Genomic DNA, 27,864 nt, shown 5'->3' with positions numbered 1-27,864 from the left:
GATCGTGAAGTGGGAAATTATTTTCCTAAGAATCAGAAAAGTCTGTTATTTCTTTCTAATTTTCTTTTAGAGGTCAGAAGAGAAGGGCTCGAGTTGGGTACTTGGAAGAAATACTTAGCTCATTTATTTATTTATTTCCAATTGTCTAACGTGTGCTGGAGGGACACAAAGCACTTCCAGCTGGGACACTGGGGCAGCTCAGAGCTGGCTCCCTGGCAGGCTGGGGCAGGTTCCCAGTGCCAGGAGCTGCCTTGTCCCAGCTCCTGGGGCAGCCTGGTGGCCCTGCTTGGCCCCGTGCCCGGGATGAGGCTGCTCCTCCCTTTGGCTCAGCTCTCCCAGCACTTGTGTGCTTCACTGCTGACGTGCCGCTAAAACAACCTTGGATTATTTTTTCCCTTTATTCTGTAAAAACAAGGAGGTCAGAGATGACTGAGCTTGGCTTCTGGCTGGGAAAGAGCAGCAGTGGAGATGTTGACTTCATCCCTGACCAGTTCATCATTTTCCTTTTTATTCCAGACTGGGATTTAAACCGTCCTTTTAAAAATCACTTTTTTTTCCTGGAGAGCTCTCTTTGCACGAAGGATTTTCCCTCCCTGGGATGGGAAGGTGTAATGATAGCCTAGGGTGGATGTACAAGCAGTTCCTGGAACACAGAACTTGTTGTCTTGGTTAATTTTAAAACCACAAAAGAAACCTTGTTTTGAACCAGGTTGTTCCTAAACAGCTGCCACGGAGCTCAAAGACTGAACAAAGACTCTCCAGCTTGTTTTGTTGGGTTTTCTGGGAGAAGATTTCTATAAAAAAAGCTTCTTTAGCTGCAGAAGCAACATATTAACTGTGTTATTCTAAAGTCTTTGGCGTGCAAAACATTTCATTTTTCATTACTGTTGTCGCCGTTCACGTTTTCCATTATTTAAGGAGGTTATTGAAAAATTGATGGTATGTTGGGACCAGAGAGACATCCTGTGGCTGCAGTGTTGATTTATGGCACATGGAACACACTTCAGTGCTTCAGTTTCCTGCTGGTGAGCGGCACTTTGTCATTGTCCCCAAAGAAAAATCCTGCCAGTGAAATCCCCCGTGCTGCCCCCAAGTTGAGTGATGCATACTTTGCCTTTGAAAATGATGATGAATTATTCACCTTTTATTGTGCTGGAGTGTGCACATGGTGATCAGAATCTTGTTCATAATACAGAGTTTTTCACCGTGGTCAGGGTTTAGTTGAATTATGGAGTTGAGTTGCACAGTAGCTTTATCTATTTAATTTTTCCCTTTTTTTTATTTCCCCTGCAGTGTCTGTGTGGATGAGCACAGATTTTACCCCACATTTCCCACCATATGTGGGGATCTCAACACCATTCTTGACCCTAAATATTTGGGTTTATTTCATTCTTGTTTAAAATTCTCCTTGAGAAAATAAGTATGGTACTTCTCAATTTAAAATGACACCTTTTGCATGGAAATTCTTCAAAATCACACTTCCATGGTTTTAAAATTTTATCCTTCAAACTCATTTTCTGCTGTGAAGGAATAGAGAGATTAAGTGAAAAATCTCCTGAAATAGCACAGTGCTGTAGATTTGCAATCCAGGGCAGTTTTTCTCAGGAACAAGTGCTGAGGACAGACTCCATGAGTACATAAGGACAATTCAGAGTCTCTGGGAAAAATGTAGAATATCAGAATAAATGTGTGACATGGCTCCAGATCCCTGTGCATCCCTTGGATTAATAATTTTTTTTTTTTTAAATTTTTTTTTTTTTTAGTATTTTCTATTTTGCTCTTCTGAAACATTTCATTCCAGAGGCTCTGTGAGGCTTTGGGAAAGGAAATGAGGCAGGAATTCACTGAAATTATCACTGTGGGAACCAGGCAGGTTCAGAACCTTTCTCTGCATTGCTGGATGATGCCTCCTGATATAACAAACAGTTGGGAAATGTGAAGGAGAAAACAGGTGGAGCCTCTCCTCAATTGGAATAACATCCTTGTGTGGCCTGTTTTCATTAAAATGCTGCATTAAATCAATTTATTTTTGATCCATAAAGACAAGATTATCCTGTGCACGTGTATTTACGTGGACATTTAGTATTTCTCTCCAGTTTCCTATTAACAGTGAGAATTTAAAGTTTTATTTCGAAAGCAAATTTTACTTCATAAATGAAATATTTTGGCACAGATATTTTCATGTTCTCTTGAAATTAAATCTGTTAGAATTGGAAGCTGAGGAAATGAAATTTGAAGTTTAAAATACCTTTTTTTGGTGAAAAAATGCATTTATATTTTCCATTGGCTCAGTCATTCAAATGAATGAATTTTAAATACCTTGTCCTGTGTTAGAACCCTCCCATAAACATGAGGAGGGGCTGTGAATCAGCCTCTTGCTTAACCTTTCATGAAAATCTAATTGAGTGCAAACAACTGCTTTAAATAATTCAATGGCCTCAGTTATTCTTGGCTGGTGGAGTTCCAGCCCAGAGCAGTGCAAATGTCTGGGTGTTGAGCAAAACTGGGGCTTTCCTCTTTTTTTTTTGGTGAAAAATGTGATTAAAATGCACTTTGACAAAGTGTATGGGGTGATTAAGAAGAAGAAAAGGTGAAATGTTAATTATTTCTGCCAATTGGGTAAATGACTAGTGGCCCAGAGGTGAATAGTCTTAGTCCTTCTTAAAGTGGGGAATATTTTTTGGTGATTTTGACAATAGTGGTTGGGTTTCTTTGCTTGTTTTTGAACCCTTTTGCTCTTGTTGAGGGACATTGTGCTTTTTGTGGTGCTGTTTTTCACAGTTCTAGGGTGCTGTTCCTAACTGATCTCAAAGATTGGGATAATGGACATTTAGAGCTTATTGGTTAGCTGTCCCAAACATTTTCCCTCCTATTTTTGGAAGGAAACTCAATTTTCCTTTCACACCAGTCTTTCCAGGCAGTTTATTCTTGCCCCTTCAATCTTTAATTCCCATTTCATTCCTCTGTTTCTTTTCTTCCTTCTCTTGTTTTCTTCCTGTTCACTTTTAACCTCAAAGGCCCTTTTTGTTGTTGTTGCTGTTGTTGGCTTTTGTTTTGGAGTTGGTTAGTTTGTTTTTTAACCAAAAGTGGAAATTGAATAAATTAATGATCCTGTGACCCCCACATTGGTAAATTCTGTAAAATCTTTTTTTTCCCCAAAGTGAAGAGTTCCAATATTCCTGGAGCTCAGTTGCCTGTAGGATTCTGGGTCATTTGGTACCAAGTTTTGGCAAAGGTTTTAGTTCAAGAACTATCAAATAACTTCTGCTAGTGCTCTACTTCTCCAAACCATCTTAATCCTTGAAGAACTTAATTTAATAAGAACCTGTAATGCCAAAAAAAAAAAGGGTGAAGTCTGGCCAGATCCACTCTCCAGGGTTCCTTTGAAAAAACAGGAATTTAAGGTCGCTGCGTTGAAGCAATGCCTTGATTCAATGACTGAATATGTTTTAGGATTATCACTAATATAGGGACAGTTCCATCCTTTCATAATGAAAGTAGACCATTCATCCAGGTGATTGTCCTGGGACCAGAGGGATTGGAACAAAAGCTTCCAGCTGTAGGTAAGCAGCTGACTCAGCAAATCTCCTCCTGGACGCTTCTGAAAAAGGGAATGCAATGCCTCTGGAATTAGAGCCATGATAAAAACATCTGTGCCTTGAGACCAGCAGAGGATTGCTTGAGTGGAAAATATGATGTCCTCCAGCCTAACAGCTTAAAGTTGCAGAAGGACCTGTCAGTGTATGTTTTTGTGTTTTTTAATTTTTATATTTATTTTCACTAAAAGGAAGAGAGGAGGCAGCTGATGCAGGTGGAGGCTGAGTTGTTCTGTGATGCAAAGCAACCTGTACTTGGTTTTTTTGCAGGCAGCCCAAATGGGGGAAACATTTTGTAGCAAAACAAGGGAAGTGCATTTCTTCTCAAGTGAATTTAAAGGTTTTTAGAGTTAAAAAAAACCAAACAACACCTCTTTGTTTGGTTGTGCCACCTGTTATTTTTCTGGCAAGATACAAACACTGGACAGCAATGGTTGGAGCAGCACTGGGAGTCTCTGTGGCACTCTCCATGTTGGTGGTGGGGATGAGTCCTGTTTTCTTCCAGCACCTCCCTTTGATGCCCAGAGGCTCCCTTTGATGCCCAGAGGTTCCCTTTGGGTGCCAGAGGCTCCCTCTCATTCCCAGCTGGAGCAGACCCTGTTGCTGTACCATTGCTGAGTTCTCCTGGAGGGAGCCCAGTGTGGAGCAGCTCAGTTCCTGCTGCCATGGCTCCTGTTGCCATCTCTGGAGTTTTGTGCTGCCTGCCTATAGAACTTCTGTTTGACCCTTCAAACATGTTTCCAGCCCACTGGAGACACGCTTTGATTTGAAGCAGTGCTTATTCACAAAGAAAATCCTGGGAGCAAACACAGGGAAAAGGCTTTTAGATCAGTGCTGGTCCCTTGGGGTGCTCAGACTTTTTGCACTGACAGTGGTACCAATACTGTGATTTTTATTAAGAAAAACCTAATGGCTCTTTCCTTCCTTCCCTCCAACTACCTGAATATTTGAATAACAATGAAAAGTGCAACTTGGTATCATCACATAGAACCAAGATGAAAAAAAGCAAAGTTTGAAGAAGTGGGGTTATTTTAGAGTATAATGGCAGATTTTTAAGAAGGGTTTCAATACGTTTCTGTAAGTTCTGTTCACCTTGAAATACCTTTTGTTCAGTTATTGTATAAATGTGGGGGAAACAGGACACCTCTTAGTTTTACAGGTGCACAAGGACTCAATGCAATTGCAATGATAATTATTTTTAAATAGTTAAGAGTTGTTGAACTACCCAGTAAAATCAGAGCTATTTTAATATAGCTGTCAGGTGCTTCTTAGGTCATTATCCTTTTTGTCCTGTACTGCTCTGGAGCATCCTTGGATATTTTTAGGTGTTTTGTTGCTTCTTCAAGCGCTTTTGATTATTTCTGTGATACTTTTTTTTCAGATGACAAAGTGGATCCATTCATGACTTGAATGAATGCTAAAATATTTAAGGACTATTTTATGCAAAGAAATTAGCAGGACAAGAGCTAAACTGAGCCTGTAATTTTCTGTTAGACCTACTCTCTTCTCAGCTATTTTCTACTCCACAACTCCCTGCCAGGAGGTGATGGATCCTGCAGGAAAAGCACATCCCCAGCAACCTGAAGTTAGCACCCCAAGTTTGATCCAATGGTGCAAATTACAATCAACTTGCCTTAGGGTGAAATACATTCAACAAATCTCTGGGTTTGCTTCATGACCTGGGAGCCCCCTAATGTGATTTTTGGCACAGTATAAAGCAAAGCAGCAAATGGAAAAGGACAAAGCTTCTCCTTTGTGGGCACACACAGGAGGGTTTGGCTTTGGAGTGCAGCATAATGGAAGGAGAAAACAGCTCCCCCCATCCCCAAACTTCCAGAATACTTCAAAAACTGCTTCAAAAGGGAATGCTGGCATAGATGGATGGTAGAGCTAAACACTGAGCTCCAAGTTTTTATGGATCATAGCTTACAGGTGTCTTTAAATTGCAGAAAGGAAGAAAAGGGAAAAGTTATCCCAGTGCACATCCCTCCTGCATGGGAAGATGACAGATTCTTCCTAACAAGATTTTCTGCTCTCTTGGAGGAAGACCATTTGTTAATAAACCATTTGAGAATCCATTTTTAAGGGATTTAATAAAATATACACAGGCTGCCTTCCAGTGCAGGAACTATTATTCCCTTGGGTAGGAGGAGTGACTGACTGGGGGCATTAATGGTTCCTTCCTGTGATTCCTGGCATTAGATCTTGCTCCCATTTGCACTTTTCCAGCCCAAAGTGAAATAATTTTTTATGAGAAACCCGCACTTGGTTCCTGGCTCTTTTGAGGCATGTGTGTGTTCTATATTTTATTTATTTGTATTCAGTCAGCTTCATAATTCTTGTTGTTTTAGTGTCTGTCCATGCCATGGGTCCTGTGTTTTTGTGGATACAAGGGAAGTTTCCATATCTAGCAAACTCCATTAATGGAAGAGGTAATAGCTGTTGTGTGAATTAAATGAATTTCTCTATTCTTGCCAAAGATTTCATAAATAATTTCCGTATTTCCATCAAAATCACAGATTTTCTGTTGTGATGGTTGCTGTCAATGAAACAAGAAACCTGAAGCTTGGTCCAAGAGACTTGCCTGGAGGGGCTGGGGAGCCCACAAAAAGAAAAGATGTTTTCTTAAGAATTTGGATAAAGGCTTTCTCCTACCATCTTTGCAGTTGTGAATATAAATCTTACTTCTTTCAAATACAAGAGAAATACAGTGGAATTGAGGGATTAAGGAATTTTTGTGAGGAATCTTGCCCTTCTGGCAAGAACATTTCCTAGGGGTGTGTTAGTGAGAAATACCACTAGGTGGGATGAGAGGAGAGGAGAAAATCAGGGGTGAGTGACCCTTAGAAGTCAAAGTCTGGCTGGTTTTATCAATGTGAGTGTGAAATTCAGCTCTACCCAAGTTTCTGCTGTGTTCTCTCCCTGGGCTCCCCTTGGCATGCCTGGCAGTGCTAGGAGCCAGCTGAGCAGGGATTGCTGAGTGGGGCCCAGGCAGCCCCCAGTTCCACAGGAGGAGGAATGAAATCGGGGAAGTTAATGATGTTACAGTCCCTGGCAGATCCCAAATGGATGTACTTAGAGCTGTAATGTGTTTGATTCTTTGCTTTCCCAGAATTATCTCCACATCACATCCAAGAACTGAGGCCACAGTGGCAGGCTGGGAAGGCAAGATGGACACTCATTGCTCAGTCACAGGATTACAACCTTTATAGAAAAAGAGATTACAGACGGGATGCTGCCAGGAAATGACAGAGCTGGGAGGGAAGGGGACAGACAGGAGGACAGACACATTTAGCAGAGATGATTTATTCTGCAGCTACAGCTGGGGGGAAACTGTTCTTAGTACTCATCACTTAGTCTCTCTGTGCTTGCTTGCTAATGGTGTCACATCAGGAGTAAAGCAAGAGTAATTCCCTGAGCAGAGGCTGGGAGAAAACAGGGAAAATGCAAAATAACAGCATTTGTCCCCTCTTGTAAGGAACCCATCCAAATTCTTGTCAGAGAATGAGTTCAGATCTTTAATGCTGAGGACATGAAAAATGCAAAGGGCCCTGTAACCAGTTTCTTATAAATTTTCAAATGTGACAACAATTAGTTGTCATTAGTTCTGCTTCACAGTAGCACTTAAACTGTGGATTTGGACATGGGACAGATTATTTTTGTAACAATCACCCATTCAGGATCCTGGGATCTTGGCTGGAGTGCACTGGAAACAAGTGGGCTGCAGTGAAGGGATGCTGTGGCTTTGGGAGGAATGAAGCAGGGCAAGTGCAGGTTCCAGATGGAGCAGTTTATGTAGCCTGGAGCAAAATATGGAAAAGTCTTCAGGAGGGGAGTGGAGGGAAGTGCAGACACATTAAGAACACAGCCCTTAGTTCAGAATCTGTGTGTTTAAATCTCATATATGAACCTCAGTAACTGCACAGAGTCAGTAACTCACTGAAGATCGCTGAGCAGCAAAAGGGTGAAATAAAGGATTTCATTCTGGCAGTTGAACCAGAGCTCCTTGGTTCACTCTGGAACGTGTTGCTTGCCTTGCCCTTGTCTCGAGGGCAGCGCTGGGCAGCTCGAGGTGGGACTTTTTGGCTCCCTGACTTGATAAAATCCAATGTAGAAGTTGATGCATTTACTGAATGACCCCCACAGCTAACTTCAGGTTCTGTGCTAATTTTAAACTTTGATTTCTGTAATGCAATATTTTCACTGTTTGCATTAAAAGTGGGACAAGTTTATTTGCTTGAGAGATTTGAAGATGTTCTGACTTGGAGAGAATGGTGCACAGTTCAGAATTTGGTAGGTGTAACAAAGCTGATGGACTCTTCAAGAAGCAGAGGAGATTGATAAATCCTACATCAATATTTCCTCCCCCAACTTCTCTATATAAATTTTTAAGTGTTGTAATGTTCTGGAAATTTAACATATAAAGGCTTATTTAAAATTAATTTGGAATTTGTTTCTGATCTTACTTAGTAATCAAAAAAGTTACTTCTTAGAGGTAACTTTCATTTTCCTTTGGATGACATTCCTCTGCTCTGAGGAATACCACAAGATGCTCTTTAGTGACCACTGTCATAGATTTAGAGAGTTTTGCTTTGACTTCAAAAAATCTGCATTATTTCTAATTAACCAAATAAGTGCTCCCTGTTTCCCAGGTGCTGCACAGCTGAGGTTCTGTGAATGGCAGGAAAACTTGCATTTACAAATACAAAAACTGAATAATAGAAATTGACTAAAAGAAATGTCCTTGTGTGCTTTATTTGAGCAGTTCAAGTGGCTGACATGGATTTTTCTGTTGGTTTTCAGATGCTGGACAAGTTAAAGGATCGTTGGATGCACACTGGCTTGTGGAGAAAGTTGGAGGATGTTAAAACAGTCATTGCAGAGCCCCAGGGAGGGGCCAAGAGTGACTTTGATGAGTTGCTGAAAATCTACTATGATGCAATCAAATGTAAAGGAGAGAAAGGTACATTTTTCAGCCATTTAAAATAGTTGATGCAGACTCTTCAAGTAAAATTCAAGGTTTAACATATAACATTTTGTTGTAGATACACATTGTTCTTGCATAATTAATTACCCCTGTATTATATAGTGTAAAATTATTTTGTTATTTGATGGTCAAAATCAGAATATTATTGGTCAAAGTGGAGTAAATCTCATGGATCTAAAAGTCTCTATTTTTATAGCCACTCACCTTTTCCAGCCAGTGTATTATATTATATTACAACAGCACTTTAAAAGATTTTGGTGAAAGTTTCTCCTGATGCTCAGCTTCTCCCTGGAATAATCTGTGTTTTGCTGCCATGTTGCAGATGGAGCTCTCCTGGTAGCTGTGTGCAGAGGGAAGGTCAGTGAGGGGCTGGATTTCTGTGATGAGAACGCCAGGGCAGTCGTGACCATCGGAATCCCCTTTCCAAACGTGAAGGACCTTCAGGTAGGACATCACTTCAGAGCTGGACTTGGTTTTTACATCATCTTTAAAACACTAAATATGCACAAAATAACTTTTCTCTGTGTTTACCTTTGAACTGCTCTCCACCCCATTTGAATTCTTTGAGTTACCTTGCACAGTTAAGAGGTGGGGGAGCAGCTTTAAATGCTGCTTTAAATAAGGCAGGTTATTGCAGGAACCAGGTGGAAAGATGAAGATTTAATTATGTTCTTATTTTGCAATATAACTGTGTATGTCCCACTGCTTGCACCATCTCACCTTTCTAATCCCATTGCCTTCTTTACTACAATTATGTGTCCCACTTCAACACAGAGTGGAACTGCAAACCTTTTCCAAGCTTGTGCTGCTTTATTAGCTTACAATTTTGAAGCATGAATTTATGACACAACATAAACTCTTCCTGGATACTGAGGACAGCACTATTTGGAATATTCAAACTTTGTGTAACTTTAGGCAAACACATGTAAGCGCCTTGTAAAAATAGCATTTGGAATTAGCTCCAGTTAAATAAATCTGAAAGTATTTGTGTTTTTCAGGAGGTGGTGAAAGCAGCATCCTGTTGCACTGCTGTGTAATTGCCCACCTCAACACTTCCTTCCTTTTGACTTGAGCAGGGCTTGTCTGACAGGTGATGTTCCATTAGAGCAGGCACTTCAGAGCTGAAAGGAGAAGAAAGCCAATAAATATAGAATGGTATTTTTCTAGGCTTTCTGCTTACTGAAAAAAAAGGTTTATTATTGGTTAGTTTGTAATACCACTTCTTTCTAGTGGTCTGTGCCACTGCTCCCAGTCACTGTCACTGCCCTGTCCTGTGCTCCTCTGAGAGCTTTTGGGGCTACTCTGAGAAGCCAAGAAACAAAGTGAAAGATCGCAGAATAAATAAATACCAGGAGCAGCTGGATTCTGGTTCTCACTAATGCCAAATCAAACAAGAAAATCATAGGTTTGCACTTGAAAGGCCAAACAGACTCAGCTTTGGTTTGAGAGATGTGTTCTGAGCTTAAGTGAACAAGCAAAGGCTTCTTTGTTGTCTGCAGCATGTGCCTAATTCCAGCCTTGCTGAGAAAAACCCACATCCTACAAGGACCAGGGAGACTGGGTTAGTGCAGTTCTTCCAATGTTTGCAGAATTCCTTGGAGCACTTATTCAGCCACAACATTTTTTTGTCCTCCTAAAATATAATGCACTCTACTGTAGTGTAAAAATTCACATTTAAAGAGTACTCAGCCTCTTCTCTAGAGTTAGAAATGCTGGTTTTTAGAGGCATGTGCTGACAAGGTATTTTGGAAATCCTTTGTCCGTTGTATGGCAACAATTAATGCCAAATAATTTCTTGAAAATCAATGGGTTTGGGTTCTAAATGATACAAAATTAGATTGAAAAAGATGTGTTCTGAGTGAATTATCTTCACAGTGGATTATGGTTTGATTTTACCTTGAGTTCAACTAAATATTTCAAATAAAAGAATCACAAGTGCTGCAGCCCATTTCTGATAACTATATTTTAAAAATTAGTGTTCTGTTGCACTATTTTTTTTAATTAGACTGAAGAAAACCCCTAAATTTTTCAGTAGGGCTAGAAACAGTAGCTGCCAAATTGCAAGCAGCTCAAGGTCTAAGTGTGTGTGTTTAGAGATGGGAATGCCCAAAGCTCTGCAGTGATCAATTCTGGATGAGAGAAGGGCAGGCACCAGTCTCTCAGCATGAGCTTGGCAGAGCTGCTGCCTGGCAGAGCTCCTTGCAGGATGCTGGAGGAAATGGCTTTTATTTTAAATGTCTTTGTGTTGGCCAGGGTTTTATTTTGCTCAAGGCTTTAGGTTTATCAGATCCCCAAAAATTCTGGATAAATGCTCATTTTTTGAACAAGAAGGATAAAGTGAAGGAGGGTCACTCTGAAGATGGTTATTAGTGCCTTTGTAGAAATATAAAAGAAATTTGGAAGATAAGTAACTTTTTCAGCTCAGGAAAGGAATTGGAATTCCCAAATGAAACAGTTAAAGTTTAGAGAATAGTTACAACATTAGCTGTGGTGATGTAGTTGGTTGGAGTTTCTTCGAATTTTGTAGGTGAAGCAGAAAACTGGGTGAAACCTGGAACTTCTGGGGAGGACCTTGAGTTTTCAGCAGACATAAAATTCAAACCACAGTGACACAGGGCAGGTTGGACTGAGAAAATTGTGCTTCCATGGCTCTCACACAGCAATAGGTTCTCAGTAGAGGTACCAGAGGAGGAAACTGATAAGATGATTAATAATGACATTCCTTTAAAAATAGGAAATGCAAGTGATTAATAATTCCCTTGGAATAGCCATGAATTATATGCTTCTGGGATTGGTTTAAATCACTAAAAAGTGCTTGGCTTCTACATGAAAAAACACTTGAATGTCTGTGTTTTGGGTTAATAAACGTCCTCTTAATCCTCAATTCCATAACCCCTTACTCCTGCACAGAGCTTTTGCTTGTGTGAGTAATCCCTTTAATACTCCCAGGACTGAGCACAACCAGCAGGAATTGTGGAATTGGTCCTTGGGAGAGCAATATTTTATGTTGGCAGTTTGATGTTGGCTCATCTCCACTAATATGACTTGTCTGTGATCAACCTGCTTTCTAAATATGTTTTATGATTTGTAACTTGATTGAGCTGTAATATTAAAGAACATAAATAACATGGCAGCAAGAGATGGATAATCCCACATAAGTGTTATCTGATGCTAACATACTGTTAATTAACTTCTCTTAGATATTTTGAAGTGTAGCATTTTGGATCCAGACATCAATCTTGGGCAAGAAACTCATTGTCAAGCATGATGAATAATATCCAATTTTAGTTTTTCCATATGTTTGTGCTAAATATATGCCACAAATCCTGGTATTAAATGGCAAACATTTGAATTCCTTAAGTAACTGTGTGCTTTTGTAAGGTACAGTGTTTTCTGTGGAGGCTTCAAAGAGAATAATTTAGTTTCACTTTAACATTTTTAGGCATATTGTATCTTAGGTTCACTACTTTTCACAAAGAGAAGAGTCTAAAACACTTTGTCAGGGTTAAGGAGAAAGAAATGATTCAGGCTCAGAAGTAGGACCTGATTATAAACAAAACTGATTGAAGAAAGAGGCCAACCCCCTAATTCTGTGTTATTGCAAAGGGTTTCATATTGCTGAAGAATCAGGTTGCTAAAACAAAACAATATAAAAGAAACGTTCAAGGATTGCTCAAAGCTCTGGTGCTCTCAATGGTAGAGTTTGGCTCGAGTAAAGCAGGAAAATTTATTTCAGAGCCAAAAACGACTTCTTTGGCTGTGACCAGGATTTCCTCTGCCTGCCTCTGGGACCTGAAAGTAGAGGTAGGAAAATCTGATTTTGGAGCCAAGTGTGACTTGTTTAGTTCAAGTAATAATTTACTGTTCTTACCTTGGGGAGCTGAAAATAAAGAGCTCACTCCGAAATGTTGATAATGGGCAGCTCTGAAGTGCAGGCACTGAGCTCCCCTGCCCAGAGAGCATTTCTGCACTTCCACCTCTCCAGATGCTTTTGATCCTGCTACAGAAGAGTGAATTAATCATGGAACAGCCAGCAGAACTTGACCAAAATACAGCAGAAAATACAAAAAGTCAAACTCTTTCACATCAGCAGATGTGCAAGGCAAATAAACTCGATAAGGCTGTGAGCTCTGAGCAGGGGCATTGCTCAAGTTTGCCTTTAATGGGAATTATTTCCCGTAGCTGCCATAGGGGGACTATTTCATTTATTGTTTCCAGTATCATGACTTGTAGCACAAAGGAAATCATCACTTCAATTACAATTTTCTGGGCTTTATGTAACTTAATGATACAAAAATTTTGCAGTTCTCTGGCTGAAGTTTCTTCTTTTCCTAGCTCAGCAAACTGAGATATTTCTATCATCTCAGAATAATGATGTGTTTCAATATTGAATTTCTGGTCCTTGTGGCAGTTTTTAAGCCTATATGTTTTGTGTCCCTTGAAAGGAGAAAGAATCTTGTGCTATGTAAGTGATTGCTGAAAAAATTCATTTCTTATTTTCCATATTCTAGGAAAAGCAAGATTTCTAAGTAAAGTATTGTTATTTTAACATTTAATTTAATTGAAATTATAAAGCTTAACCAGAGTTGGGAAACATCCTTTGCATTGTATTAATTTCATCTCGCCTTTGCATCACTTAAAAATATTTTTTCACTTATTAATAAAAAAATAAGGGCAAAACCAGTAGAGAAAATGACATTTTATGGGGATGTCATTGTTGTGTTGTATTTAGTAGAAAATTCCCTGTGAAGTTAAAAATCTTTTAGGAATAGAAGACTTTTAATTTCTTCTTTATTCTAGTCCCGTGAGGGAAAAATTCCAAATAGAAAGTGGGGAGCAGAAAACCATTTCTGGAACTTTCATGGGTGCTGTGGTAGCACTGAGATACCCCAAAAGCCTTTTTCTTCCAACTTTTCCACAAATAACAATGATCAGAAACAATCCAAGCCATCCACACCCTTCTTGCATCCAACATCAATGGTGTTAATTAAGAAAACAAAATTTGAGCAGCTGAATTTGTGGGAGCAGCTGTAAGGTCGTGTGGAACACAGAGTTCCAGTGGCTGGGAATGGGAACTTGTGGGTTCAGTGTGACAGGTGAGACAGGAGGATGGAATTTTGGCATTCTGTCCTCCTGGTGCCAGGCCGGTGTCGCTGTGTTAGCCCAGATCACAAAACCAGCCCTGAATATATCCCAAAGTGAAATAATCCAGCAAATCAAAACTTTTAACAGTTCACTTTTCCGATCCATAAAATTTCCAAGTGATTTTCTTGTGTTTATCTTGTCCTTAGCAAGCAGTGGTGACCTTTAGGTTTGTGCTGTGCTGTCAGAGTGTGGAAGCTCTGAGAGTGAAGCTCTCACCGTGGGGATGAGTGACACTCGCACTCCCCTCGGCTGTGGCACCAGAGCCCCAGTGCTGCTCTTGGACCTCAAGGGAACCTCCTGGATTTCTGTCACTTCTGCTGCACTGTAAATGGACTGAATTTTCTCTTCAGAGCAGACTTTTGGTTGCGTTAGGTTTTAATCAAGTCACTTGTTGGCAGTGGCTGGAAGCCTGCGAGGCTGAGATGAGTCGATGGGCTCGGGGTGAATGTGCCACGAGCTTTGTCAAAGGGAAATCTCCTGGCTCTGGGCATACCACAGGGTGGGCTGACAATATTGAAAGTGTTCAGTGCTTGCAACATTCCATAAGCTTCCCATCTCTCTCATACTGGGAATACTGGGAGGGATTTGGCCATGAGATACCTGGTGAGTTCAGGATGAGAGGAACTGAGCTCTGCACAAAGCAGGAGGTGCTGCTTGGCTGCCCTGGAGGTGGCACTTTGGCTTATTTGCCTTTACCTTGAAGCCATAGCTCATATTTAAGCTTTTGGGTCATAGGGAAACAAGCCAGCAGTGTTTTTCCTTCTGTGGTTTATTTGTCACTTTTGTGCCATTTTTTCTATCTCAGTAACTCTCTAGTTTTGATTATATCTCCATTCACATTGTGCTGTTCAATTCCTATATCTTTCTATGTCCCCTGTGCGACAGAGCAAGTCTGAGATCTGGATTGCTTCCTTTTTTAATTCAGTGTTATCCAAGGAAGGCAATTTTGATAAGTGCACATAGAAATTTTCAGGCAGAAAAGGTCACCTGAGCAATTTCTGTGTAACAGCATCCTGATGATAATTGAGCAGTACAAATATTGATCATGTTTCATTCGCAGTTTGGAGAGGGTTGTTCCTTTTTATAAGGAAATGCAGTATTTATGTGTGAAAATAAAAGTGTTATATTGGTGTCTAGTCACCTTATTTAGTAATATGAATTCATTAGAATTACATTAATAAATTATTGTAATCAACAGAATCTAGTTTGGCAAAATTCAGCTGATAAGCATTTTCTTATTCCATATTATTTATGTATTAACACTGCACTTGGAATGCTTGGAACATTTAAAGATAAAATCCTGCCATAATATCTTTTTCCTGTGGGCTAATAAATGGAAATATTGTGTTTAGACACGGCTTTGAGTGGGTCTGTGAGGGGTGAGGATGTTTGAAGCTTGTTCTGTGACTCACCCAGTGCATTATTTTACACTTTACATGTGCATTATTTGTCTTAAACCTCCCAGCCCTTGTTACTGCTTTTGAAGTGAGTGAAATGCTGCACTGTTCAATGCTGCTTCTATTTAAGAATTTTCAGATGTAAAAGAAAAGAAATGGGTTTTCATGTCTTAACTTTCCTGCACTCACAAACTTTTATGGTTCCTTGGCATTCATCAGGAGGAAAGTAGATGGCAAGCGTGTTCCTGAAAAATTCTAATTATTGCTATTTCAGGTGGAAGAGAGACTCTAAGTGGACACATGAGATTTTTAGGGCGGGAGATTTGCTTTAAAAACATTTTTATGTCTTTTTGGGGATGGAAGCGGGGAGTGACCACCTGGTACTTTTTCTGCTTGTTTGTTTTTAAGACATGGGGAATTAGTAGATGTTAAACATGAATGTGTCTGTAAAAAATTTTTTTGGATGATGTGAGCAATGGTCTTTGTTTTCATTACTATTTTTCCCCTCATAAAACCAGAGAAACAAGTTAGTGGAATGGCAGAAAACATTTCATTCCATTTTCTGGTTTTTCTTTCCGCAGAGGAGAGTGTTGGGGAGGGAAGGGCACGAGCTGATCCAGGTGTGGATGTGCCACCTCCACCTGTCCCTGCAGTGACACAAGCCCAGCTTTATTGGCCTTTGCCAGCTGTTTTCTCTTTCCTTAACCTACCAGAACAAATAGGAGGCAGTTGGAGATGTTTGTGAGGTGATATCTATCAAAGAACAGGCCTGACTTGTTAAAAGATTCTAAACTGTTACTTGTATTTGTTCTTAAAAAGCAAAGTTTGCATTTGGTTCAGTGAAGTAATGCATTAAAAATACTCCTCAACACTTTGCCAATGAAGTAAAACCAAACACAGTTCATGTGACAATGTGCTGATTTAAATTGCCCAAAATAAACAAATGGGCTTAGCCCATTCTACCTTCGTGTCATGGTACTGGCAGTGATAAATCAGTTTAAATGTATTCTGATTGATTTTTCTTTAGAAATAATTAGTCCATAATAGATTGATATTTGTATACCTTGCTGTTAAATACTGTTTGTTCATTCTGAATAAACCTGGTTCAGCCTGGTGTGGTGCTAAAAGGCTGCAGGTTCTGTGTGTGAATTTGCAGATTATTTTGGGGGTCAAAACCAAGCTGTAGTTTTTTAGTTCCTCTTCTCAGCTCTGTGCCATGAACTAACTCCTATAATCCATGGTCAGCACAGTATAAATCAATTTATATCCCGAATAAGTCTTGAATTTCTTCACGTGAAGGAATATCACCACAGGTAACTAACTTTAAAATCTCATGTAACAAATGTCATTTAATGTTGTTGTCATTGGAGAAAAACCTCTATTGCTAATTCTGTTTGAAAAATACACTTGAGTTGTAGCACAAACTGCCTCCAAGTATCTTTCCAAGCCTTTAAAAAAAAAAAAAGAAATTGTTCATGGCATTTATCTTTTTTCGCTGCTGTTTCCCAGTTAATATTGCAGAGTGAAAGATGTCGAACTAATTAAGCATTAAAAGCAGGAGAGGTTTGCAGGTGGAATGTGGGGAGATTTGAGTGAACGTGGCTGTGCCCGTGACCTCCCAGACAGATCAAAGCCTAATCTGGGTGACAGCTACAGGATGGCAGAGCTTGCCAGGGGCCTTGTGCAGCTCTTTGTCTGCAAATCCTGCCCCAGAGCTGGGAGGATGTTTTTAAGGATGAACAGGTAAAAGTAGAAGGCTGTCTTTTGACATTTTAACTAATCCCTTCTAGCCTGTGCTTTCCTGCACATTGTGGATATTTGCTAGCAGGAGGCACTGGCTTTTTCACATATGTAACATGTCAGCTTGAATCTGGCGTGGAATTGATGGGGGGGAACGCAGCAGTTCCACAATGAAATAGATTCTGATTGCATTAAAATGACAGGCCCTGGCCTTTTACCTGCAGCAGCCTCCCCCTGCAAACTGAACTCACAGCAATGCGGCTTGGCATCATCTCTGCTGAGGCAGGAGCACTGCAGGGAGAAAACAGAATGGTTATTTTCTGGTAACCCTTTTAAAATTAATATCAGGAAGTTTTACAGATATGTTACACATTTAGAGCAAGGGATTGGGTTTAAAAGCCCCACCAAACTCATGGGGTTTTATATTAAAAAAAGGGGTTTATATGATTTGAGCAATGAAATGTCATTGGTGCTTTGCATACAAGCAATAAACTTGATAACACTGACATGTGTTAGAAGAATGTGGAAGTAATGTATTTTATTTAGATAGTCTGACTGGTTTGCATTTTACTGCTACTTCAGTGAGTTTATGCACATATTTAAAAATAATGTCGTTTTTCAGCATAAGACACAGGACTAGTTGTTGTAACACTGTTTGCACAGTCTGCTGGCAAAGTAAGGGACTGGTAAACCTCCATTTGTTCCAAATAATCACTGATAACAAAAACTCTCACTGATAACAAAATTCTTCAAACAGTAAATTGTTATAAAACTGACCAGGACTAGAAGACAAGTGCATAACTAGCACACACAGGAGTATATTGTCAATGGTTATGTTTTAAAGGCTTCAGTGAACTTTTCCAACATCATTCCTCATTTCCAAAGGTGAGCAGTACCCTTTTCTTTCTCCAGGTAGGATTTCAGTTTGTAGAAATGCACAGATAAAGCCAAGTTCTTTTTCAAGGAACGGTTTAATGTTCATAAACCATTCAGAAGAAATCAACTTCTGTTTGGAAAATAAAAAAGGAAACCTCACATGCCAGTCAGTAAATTCTGAGTGACTGGAACAAATATTAAATCTGTGAAATCAAACTGAATTTACTTTCTGGCTGTAAAGATTGAATTTGTAAATTTGACAGGCAATTTAAAGGGCATAAGTACATAAAATAAAATTTCTTATCCAAATGCAACTTGAAAGTTACCTGTCAGAAGAGGTTAGAAGTCTGCTGTTTTCTCTCCTGAAGCGTGTCCTTTCACTTGTCAGTTTAGAAAGGTTAATACTGTACAAAAGAGCAACAAAAAGACTCTTTTTGGTGTAGTTTTATGCTTGTTTAGAAAAAAGAAATTCAGTTCTCCTAACTGAATAGTAATAATAAATCCTTTCGTTATAAATAATGTTCTAATGCAAATTGTTCCAATTCAGGCATTGTGTGTGGTTGTCCATGTGGTTGGGAAGGGGAGGCAGGGCATTTCTTGGGCAGTTCATTCCAGATTTTGAAGCATCAGGGATGTTTTTTTCAGAAAGGGGAACGTGTTTTTCCCTGCCTGGTGTCCCCATGCTCTCCAGTGAAACATTTCCAAATGTCAGGAGGTGATGCCAAGCTGGGAATTTTGCTTGGTGTTGCTGACTCCTGGTCCTTGGGAGAGGCCCCTCTGTCTCTAAAGCTCTTTTGCAGCTTCTGTAGAGGAAGAAAAGTTGGATTTGCTTAACTCTCACTTGGGAAAAAAGCAGGGTCTGGTCCCAGCTCTGAAGTGGGTTTTGTGATAATGGGAAGGATGGAGAGCTCCAGTGGGGCATTTCCTTCTGGAAGAGCCAGTAAATCTGGGGTTTGGAGTCCTACCTGTACCTGGTTTGGGGTTTTTACACCTGTCTGAACAGTTTATCCTTCTCTTACTGGGAGAGATTTGGATGAGTGTGTGGTGCTCGTGTCAATACATTTAAATTATTGGAACAGATCACAGCTAAGGGCAGTTTTAGAAGCCAGGATTGGTTAGTGTACAAAATACAGAGTTGAAACACTGAAGCACAATTTATATACTCTTTCATTTAATCAATGTTTGCTTGTTTTCCCCTTTTAGAATATCTCCTTTTCAACAACATTAATAAACCAAATATTTTCTGGTTTCTTTCTTAGGTTGAATTAAAGAGGAAATACAATGACCAGCACAAAAGTACAAGAGGCCTTTTATCAGGGAGTCAGTGGTATGAAATTCAAGCTTACAGAGCTCTCAACCAAGCCCTGGGAAGGTGAGATAAACACAACTAAAACTATATAAATTTGCAGAACTTTTTTTAGGGAGATCTTTAAGGATTTATTCCCCACTTTTAGGACAAAGGGTAAGTAAGGCCAAACCTCTCATATTGCAAATTTTGTCTCTTGAGGTGCTCTGTGCTGGCAACTCTCTGCATTTCAGCCTGTTGTGCACTTGAGCATTGTTATAATTCAGAGGTTCTGTTTTGCATTCAGAACCCACTTCAATTTAGTTGAAGTTTTATTGCTCATAGTCCAGATATACAGGAGGGGGGAAAAAAAGCACAAGCAGAAACAAATAGTTCTTGAGCTTTAAAGCAAATGAAGATCCTTAGGACATTTCCAATGCACTAATTGTTCACACTCTCAGTGGGCTCAGAACAATTGTTTGATGTTTAGCCTACAAGTATTTTTGAAAGGGAGAAATAGCAGTGGGGTTTTTCAGACCTTTGCAAAAGGTCAATTCAATTGTTGTGCTCACTGATCTCTTCCCAGATTTAGAAGAAGTGGTATAACTTCCCTTTCCTAGATGGAAAACATCCCTCAAATGTTATTAACAGGGTAGAATTAATTCATCCTCCTTCAACAAAATTAATCATATAAATAAAGATTAGAGCTGCCATCCACATCTATCATAGGTGTTGTGCATCTGTCATGGATACAGAGCCACAGAAACATTGGCTGGAAAACTGTTCTTATTTGAATTAGTCTAATGCAAATGCGATGACATAAATGAAGGCTTGGAGAGAAAATTGAGAGAAATTGTAATATTAAGAATTCTCATTGTGGATTTTTGTTGTTACATGCCTGATTTCTTAAGTACCTCTTTGGAATAGAAGAGCATTAATTGAAATAGGTTAAAAAAACTCAGTTGTGGAATACCAATAGAGAAATAATAACTGTGAAATCAGCTTGAACTTAAGTTTTAGTGACAATTACTTATTGTTTAATTTATCATTTGGATAGTCTAAACTTAAATGGAGAAAATAAGCTTCCATTCTAACATAAAGGTACAAATTCCTTATAAAATCATGAGCCAAAGCCCTTGCCAACCTGAGATGTGGGGAAGGATTTTGATAAAACCAGAATATTCCACCAAGCTGGCAGGAAGCTCTATAATATTTACACTGCCCAGTTAAGAGTGGAAAACCAATGATGTGGTTTGATTGGCTGTTGAATATTTGTGTATTTTATTTTTCATTGAGCTGTTTTCATGTAAATTCAACAGATGAAGGAAAATGAAGCTTCTGTGACATCCATAACAATTTTTGGTGCATACGGTAGAAGAGGACTTATATCATTTTCCATATTCCAACTGACCCAGAGCAACCCCTGTTTTCTAATTCCCACAGATTTTTGCTGGATGCCCTCTAATTACATAAACACTCTTTTTTTCCCCCTCACTTTTAGGTGTATAAGGCACAGGAATGACTGGGGGGCTCTAATTTTAGTTGACGACCGCTTCAGGAGTAACCCAAATAAATACATAACTGGTAAGAGGTAAAAATCTTTTGGGGAAACTTCCTAATGTTGAAAAATACTGAAAACTCTGAATTACAGAAATGTGGTTGTACAAATACAGGTGAGTAGGAAGGGTCAGAATGTTCCACAACCATGGAATAGAAATTGAACTGCTGAATATTCAATATACAAGGGCTTTCTGTTTTTAGTTTTATACTGGGTAGAAATAAATGCAGATGAAATAAAACAGATTCTGTGCACAACCTTTAAAAACATAAAAATTGGAAAATAAACTGCTAAGGAATCTGTTTTTACCTTTGTTCCTGCCCTTTTTGCTGGGCAGAGCTGAGCTCACAAGCCCATGCTGGGCTTGGTCAGCAGGTGGAGCTCAGCTGCTGCAGTTGAGTCCAGCTTCTTCTCTGAGGGGCTTGTACTAAAAATACATCAAAATTATTGAAGTAAACACAGGAAATTCATACAGGAGCACAAATAATCCATATATTCAAGACTTGGTAAAATTTCTTTCTCTGAAAAGTAAAACTTCACAGAAGAGTGAAGTTCTCTGTTGTTGTGGGTTTGGGGTTTTGGTTTTTTGAAAAATTAATATTCAAAGAATAGTGAAATGGCTTCAAAAATACTTTCTAAAATCGATGCAGTCAGTTTTTACTTGACCTCTGTGTGTTCCAATATCATGTAAAAAGCTGTTATGCTCATCTGATATTTAAGAATTTGAAATATTATTTTGGTAGGAGGTTATAGTAAAACCTGTAGTCGTAGAACAGTTGTGATTCTTTCTGAGTTACTGTTACTTAATCTGACACAAGGTTGTAAAAAGTTTCATTATATTAAAATTTTTATCAGTCTTGTTAATACAATAAATAGCTGGACTCTGTGCAAACTGCTGTTAAATAATTCATGATAACAAGCAGAATGAACACCCAGGCATCAAAAAAATATAATGATGTTTATGCAAGGCAGCAGTTTGAAGCTAAAAAGATGAGGAGTGAAAAAGAGAAAGGCAAACTAAAAATATCCTTCTTTTTCTATGAAAAGCCTATCAGAATACTGCCATTGAATAAATCAAGTTCCCAGCCCTGGAAAGGAGGAATTGTTGCTTCATGAGCAAATTCTTGAACTCTTTGAGACTATACATACACAGAAATATTTGCACTCTTAAGTGCTGTTTACCGATGTGAAATACCTGATAGAGATGCTGTTTTTATGCAGTAAGATATTTCTTTCCCCCCAGGATTATCCAAGTGGATCCGGCAGCGGATCCAGCACCACGGGAGTTTCGGCAGCGCTCTAGAATCCCTGCACGCCTTCGCCCTCAGGAACCAGAGGGGTGGGGATCCCTCCTCAGAGCACAGCACTGAATTCACTGCACATTCCAGGGACCTCTCACAAGGCTCTCAACAAGAGGCCACCGTTCCTCTGTCCCCAGATGTTCCTGCTAAAAGTCAGGAGGAAAATTTGGGCTCAGTTCATTTTACTGCAACCATCAGCTCAGTTCATCCCACAGCATGGGATCAGCCAAGTGACAGCATGGCAGCAGTGAAACAAAGTATGTTCATTTCCACTGGCAATTTCAAATGTGGAGTTGCATCTTTTTTGGAAGGAACAAATGTTTTTTAAAATTACAGAAGTGCTATAGTGGAAAATTATAATTATTCACAAATGTGGAGGAGCTGTGCTCAACAGACTGAAATTAATTCTCGTTCCATCTGGTTGTGTTAAAAGAATAATCTTTGATAAGTTTATAGTACAATCAAAAGGTTTTAATTTTAATTTCTTTTTCCATTGGACACTATGAAAATAATTTAAAATATATTTGAAACACATCAAGGTTAGCATTACTGCAAGCTGAGCCCTGGTTTAAGCTACATCTGTTGTTTAGACATTGCTGTGAGACACCTTCCATGTGATCTCCTCTAGTTTCAGCTTCACAAGTAAAATCCATCCCTAAATTTTAGGAAAGGTTCTGATTTCATTTCAGTCAAGAAAGAGGTGAATAAGATAAGAGCACAATAATGAAAGATTTCAAATCCAGTCATACTCTACCTTTATGTGCTTGTTAATATATTCATTTAATTAAGACAATTCATGTGCAAAGATAGTTATAACATCTGGGCTTTTGTTTGTATTATTGTTTTTAATGAATGTTGTAAAATCACTGTAAACCTTCTAAAACAGTGTAATTCTGATATGCTAAACATGCTGTAAATCAGATACAATTCATTTAGGTTTTGTGGTTTGTCACAGGTGACCAGGAATTTGATGTAGAGAGCCATTCTCACCATGAAAAACAGAGAAGGAAACATATGGACAGCACCCCCAAAATTCCAGCAATTAAAATAGAGACAGAAAAAATGAATGGTTGGACCAATGCTGATACTGTGGGAGAGAATTGCTGCTCTGAACCACTGACTTCAACTCCTGTAGCCAAGAACTGCAGGGCCACAGCAAGCAGCAGACAGGAGCACGTGAACGGGCCTAGTGACATTATCTATCATTTAAATCAATGCCAATCATCATCAATTGCAGAACATCAACCAAGTGGACCAGAATCATGTTTGGACACAACTCATTTTTCAGTTAAAAATGCTGAGGCTCCAGGTGCTGAAGGACATCCTGGTAAGCTCCAGCTTCCAGCTGAGCCCTGCAGGGAGCTCCCTTCAGCAGCAGGGAGAGCTGAGCCTTCAGCATTAAATGTGGATGAGGATGAGGATGAAAGCATTTACTTCACCCCAGAACTCTATGATGATGCAGATCCAGAGAAACAGGGAACTGAAGCCCCACTTCCAGCCTGTTGTACCACTGGGAATTGGGTGGAATGTGGGAACTCCACAGTCCCTGCTGATCTTTTTGCCACCAACGCCTCAGAAACACAGAATGTGACTGACAAAGCTGAGGCTGGCAGAAGTCCCCATGGAGTTATGGAAAATGTGAGGAGCAGGGACAGTGCAGTTGATGCTGTAGAGGTGGCAGCTGCAGCAGGAGCAGAGCAGGGAGCATCTCAGGAGATGGACACCCCTAAAAGGAAAATCAGCCTTTCCAGATCCCGAAATAAAGGTGTGTCATCCTTTCCACTGGGCAATAGTGGCACCTGCTGACAGTTTCTGTGGGAATTTTGGTGAGCAGCCCTCCAAACACCACAGGGGAGCTACACTTTCCTTGTCCTCATGGAACAAAAGCTTCCCTCAGGCTCATTTTATTCCCTCAATATTTTTATTATTCCCTCAGTTTCTCATTATATTTTTGGGGTTTTCACTGGGAGAGTTTTGCAATGTGCAGTTTTCTAGAGATAGGATGAAGATTCTTCATCCTGACTTCATGGCTAAAGGACATTATGTGTGGAAATTCTAAATAGAAACACAAGTAGGATCTGACTCGGAATTATTGGTTTCTCCATTACAGATTTAATTAATGCACCATTAAATACAGTCAAATAATTGGGTTTTTCCTCAGAAAGCACAATACCCATAGAACCAAATAATGATTTTCTGCATTTGTTAGATTGTGGGTCTTTTTTGGAAAACATATTAAAAGAGTACCTTTGCAGATCAAGTCATAGATAGATTGAGCCTAAATACCAAAACAGGTGCATTCTCCAGTACTTTGATTCCTTCTAATTTCTTACATCAAAATGTCCAGCAGGAGCTTTGCACATTATGATATTTGATGAAGATGAGAAGTTTCTTCAGAAAAAAATTTGAGGTTTCTTTAAATCTTCCTTTTGTGGGAGGATCTCATTTCTTTTGGTTGGATTCTGTGTTCATTCATGTCAAAACTTGTTCTCATTTGTATCTCCTACGAGCACTTTTTACATGTAACATATGAAATGTGAATTGTCTACAAAGGTCTTTGAATCTTGCCCAGTCTATTTTTTTAAAGTATTCTAATGTTTCTTTCATTTACTACATTGAAAATAGCCAGGATTTTTCTGTAATAAAACATATTGACTTTTCAAGAAAAGATTGTTCATTGCCATCCTACATTCATATGAAGATGAAGGATCTTTGCAATCTGAAGATTGCTTCATAGGTATTGATATTTTTTTTTTCAAGAGTAGAAATGAAATTATTAACTGGTCATTTTCCATAAAAGTTCATTTAAATAACATTTTGAATCCACCTCTCCAGACCTTGAACATGCTCATATCAATAGGATTTAAATTGTGCCCTTTCTTTACACAACAAATTCATCTTTATGAAACTGGACACTGTTTGCAAGAATGGGAAGAACTCTTGAATTTCTTTAACTGGCAGCATTTGGCATAAGGCTTTTGGTTCAATTTTTGCAATACTGATGATCAAATTTCCTTGGTTTAGATTTCCTGGTTTTCACTTTGGATTATCAACATTTAATTTAGTTGATATGGCAGAAATCCCAGTATTGAAAACCTCTGACAAATCTAAAGAGAAATATTCTTAATATCTATTTGAATAATGCTGAAGTTACTGTTGGCACCTGGCCTCTAGAGCTGTCCTGGCAGGAGTTTTGCAGCCACATTCCCCAGAATCCACCAGCTTGATCCTCAGGAGTCTTGATCCTCAGTTTTCCTAGAGCAAATCTTCTGCAGCAAACCACTTTGTGCATTTTTGTGTGTCTAAACAGATAACAGAAATCACTTAAGCTTTGTGACTTGTCTGCTCATCCAGTGGCCCACAGCCTCTTATTTGTCTTTCAGGAGATTTGTCTGTCTTTAAATCCATAACATTCAAAAAAAAAAAAGAAGAAAATCCATCTCCTTTTCCTTATCTGGAGCAGATTGTTCCTTTCTTGAGCTTGTGGTGCCTCTTCCTTTGATCAGAAATCCTTGAAGGCAAGGCCTGCTCTGTGTCAAATCACACTCATTTAAACTTTTTATCAAACTAACCATTATTTCTAAAATATCTATTGAAACATCAACACTAGATACTATGATTTCTTGAAAAAATTTCTTTCCTCTAAAAATTCTAATCAACAGGTGGATAAAACCCCTTTGTGTTCTGCTGGGTTTGGAAGGTAAGGGGTAGACTGTTTCTTTTGTTGTAAATTCATTCTTAATTTCTTTTTATATTTAATAACTGTGTTCTTTGATATTTTAGAGGTAAGAATATTCTCTAGAGGTAATAAAGTTATGGTAGTTCTCAGAATCAGCCTGCAGATAGAAGGGAGGTGAAGTCAATATACCGAATTTCCTAGAATTATTTGTTTGGATTTATCACACCTGTCAAGGTTAAAATATTGAAAATGCTTTTCCTACTTTGATATAATAGTTCAGTATAATCTCTGTTGCCTAAAATAATAACAGAATCTTGAATTTATTCAAGGGTTGAAAGTTCGGAGGAGATGCAGCAGAAGGAAAGCTGCCTTTAGGCAAAGTGGCTCCTCCCGAGAGAGAAAGGTACCACATCCATGGATTAAATACCTGTTCTGAGTGGCTGCTGAGTGTTAAGGTGCAATGGAATTAAAAATCATTTATTATAGCATTTCTCAAGTGAAATAATACAATGAAATAGTTTCTTCCTGATGTGCAGAGCTCTGATTTACACACTCAGTAGATACCTTTGTTTCTCATGGGAAACACAAAGGCACCAACCAACCATCCAGGCTCCTTTGCAAAATTCCCAGCAAATTGATAGCCTGCAGTGTTATAGGCTGTAAAATCCCTCATGTTTTATATGACAGTGTTTCTATTTAAGTAAGGTTCAACATTTTTAGCATGGTGTATATTTAATTATTAACTAATAGAAATTATAAACATTGACTCAGACTCCTTTGAGTATTTCAAGTACTGTATTTCTCTGAAGTAGTTTTGATAGATTTAACTTTATTTGTATTTGAATGCTTCAATCTGTATAGTTACTCTGTGCAAACCAGAATTTACATACATTTGTGCATTGCCTTGTTAGAAGGAAACACACAACCACCCTTGCAGGAAAGGACTTTATTGTGTTGTCTGTGGAGCTGAAATCCTGCCCAAAGCACAGGGTAAGTTCAGTTGTTTCATTTGGAAGGATGGGATTTCTGATCCACCCTTTGACTTTCTCAGTTTTGGATGCTGGAGGGATGTTTTAGAATAATTGGTTCATTTCTGCACTGGATTTGGTATCTGGATAATGAGTTATGAGACCTGCGCAAAGCCTTTGAGGGAAGGGAGTTATGGCAAGAACAATTGTTTAAAATGTTACTTTTTCTGGCAGTTTTCTTGATTCAGTGGTGCTGCCACACTGACCTGTCTTGAGCTTCAGTCTGGTATTTGAGAGTTAACTGGAGGCAACTTCTGCCATTATGGGAGGCTGGAAGGAATTATTTGGAGCATAGTGGCCCATTCATTGAGGTTTGTTCCTTCTCAGGATTAGGTGTTAATTTGCTACCAGTTGCTGTGAGAAGTTTGGTAATACCTTGGCACAGTAACTCAGTGAATCCAGTGCATGTTTGCACGAACTATCAAAAGTCTGACTGAAAATCCAGATAATTACACTGCTATTCTTCAATGTGTAACCTACCTTGTATTAATTTGGTTTTAGTCTGGTTTTAGACACACTGTACAAAGTGGGGATGAGTGCTTTTGGAAATTCCTTGTGGTTTTGTGAGACACTTTAATTTGGGAATGTCTAAAGGCTGATAAGAGTAACAGTGACTCTATTTTTTAAAAATAAGCTTCATCTTCAGGCCACTGGGCCATGTGTGATAATGACCTAATTACGAGATATTCTCATCAGTTACATGCAGAAACAATTAGAGATGCTTCATGCTCAAACAGTTTGGATCAGATGAAACCAAAAAAGGACAAATCTCTTCAGCAAACCAAACCTGTGCTTGAGGGAGAATGGGAACTATTCCACATTCTGTACCTATTAAAACCAGGCCAGCTAGAAAATTCCACACTGAGCAGGCCCAGGTCATGGAGGAACTTCTTGCCTCCCTGTTTTCCCAAAAGAACCTTTAAGATTTGGGTAATCTCATCAGGAGCCATTCATTCACTCCATGAATCAGGATATATCAAGATCATCATATCCCTGGTGCAGAACCTGTGAAATGGCACCACAGTGCTCAGGAAAAGCATTCTGAGGTACAGGAATGACTGCACTTACCAGGGTGGCTGTTGTCAGCAAGAAGTTTTATGTTGTTTAAACTGAATCTCAGATGCCAGTTGATTGAGGAAAGTTAAAAAATCTGAAAATGAAAAATAAATGACTTTATTCAAAGTGGATTCAAGCTCACTGGTCGATTTGGGAGTAATAACAAGGGGAAAATTATCTGTTGAAAAGTAAATTTTGGACACATTAAAAATTTTA

At 39.0% G+C, this 27,864-nt stretch overlaps 1 protein-coding gene across 3 annotated transcripts in view; it reads left to right on the top strand.

Moving 5' to 3' along the window:
• BRIP1 (BRCA1 interacting DNA helicase 1) overlaps positions 1-26,709 on the top strand; it is a 49,713-nt gene extending 23,004 nt beyond the window's left edge. For all 3 annotated transcript variants that reach the window (XM_014254889.2, XM_088066273.1, XM_088066274.1), the window contains exons 15-22: positions 8,400-8,559; positions 8,906-9,027; positions 19,001-19,113; positions 20,528-20,610; positions 21,828-22,142; positions 22,841-23,650; positions 25,894-25,967; positions 26,476-26,709. In XM_014254889.2, the coding sequence (XP_014110364.2) occupies positions 8,400-8,559; positions 8,906-9,027; positions 19,001-19,113; positions 20,528-20,610; positions 21,828-22,142; positions 22,841-23,650; positions 25,894-25,967; positions 26,476-26,646 (1,848 nt within the window). In that variant the 3' untranslated portion in view covers positions 26,647-26,709. The remainder of the gene's footprint in view (positions 1-8,399; positions 8,560-8,905; positions 9,028-19,000; positions 19,114-20,527; positions 20,611-21,827; positions 22,143-22,840; positions 23,651-25,893; positions 25,968-26,475) is intronic.
• The last annotated feature ends 1,155 nt before the right edge of the window (positions 26,710-27,864 follow it).

Source organism: Pseudopodoces humilis, chromosome 23 (assembly GCF_049639895.1).
Source record: "Pseudopodoces humilis isolate 2021_Gansu_Grassland_sample_001 chromosome 23, ASM4963989v1, whole genome shotgun sequence".
Lineage (NCBI taxonomy): Eukaryota > Metazoa > Chordata > Aves > Passeriformes > Paridae > Pseudopodoces > Pseudopodoces humilis.
The sequence above is the reverse complement of the archived record's forward strand: the minus strand, read 5'-3'. Positions and strand labels throughout refer to the sequence as shown.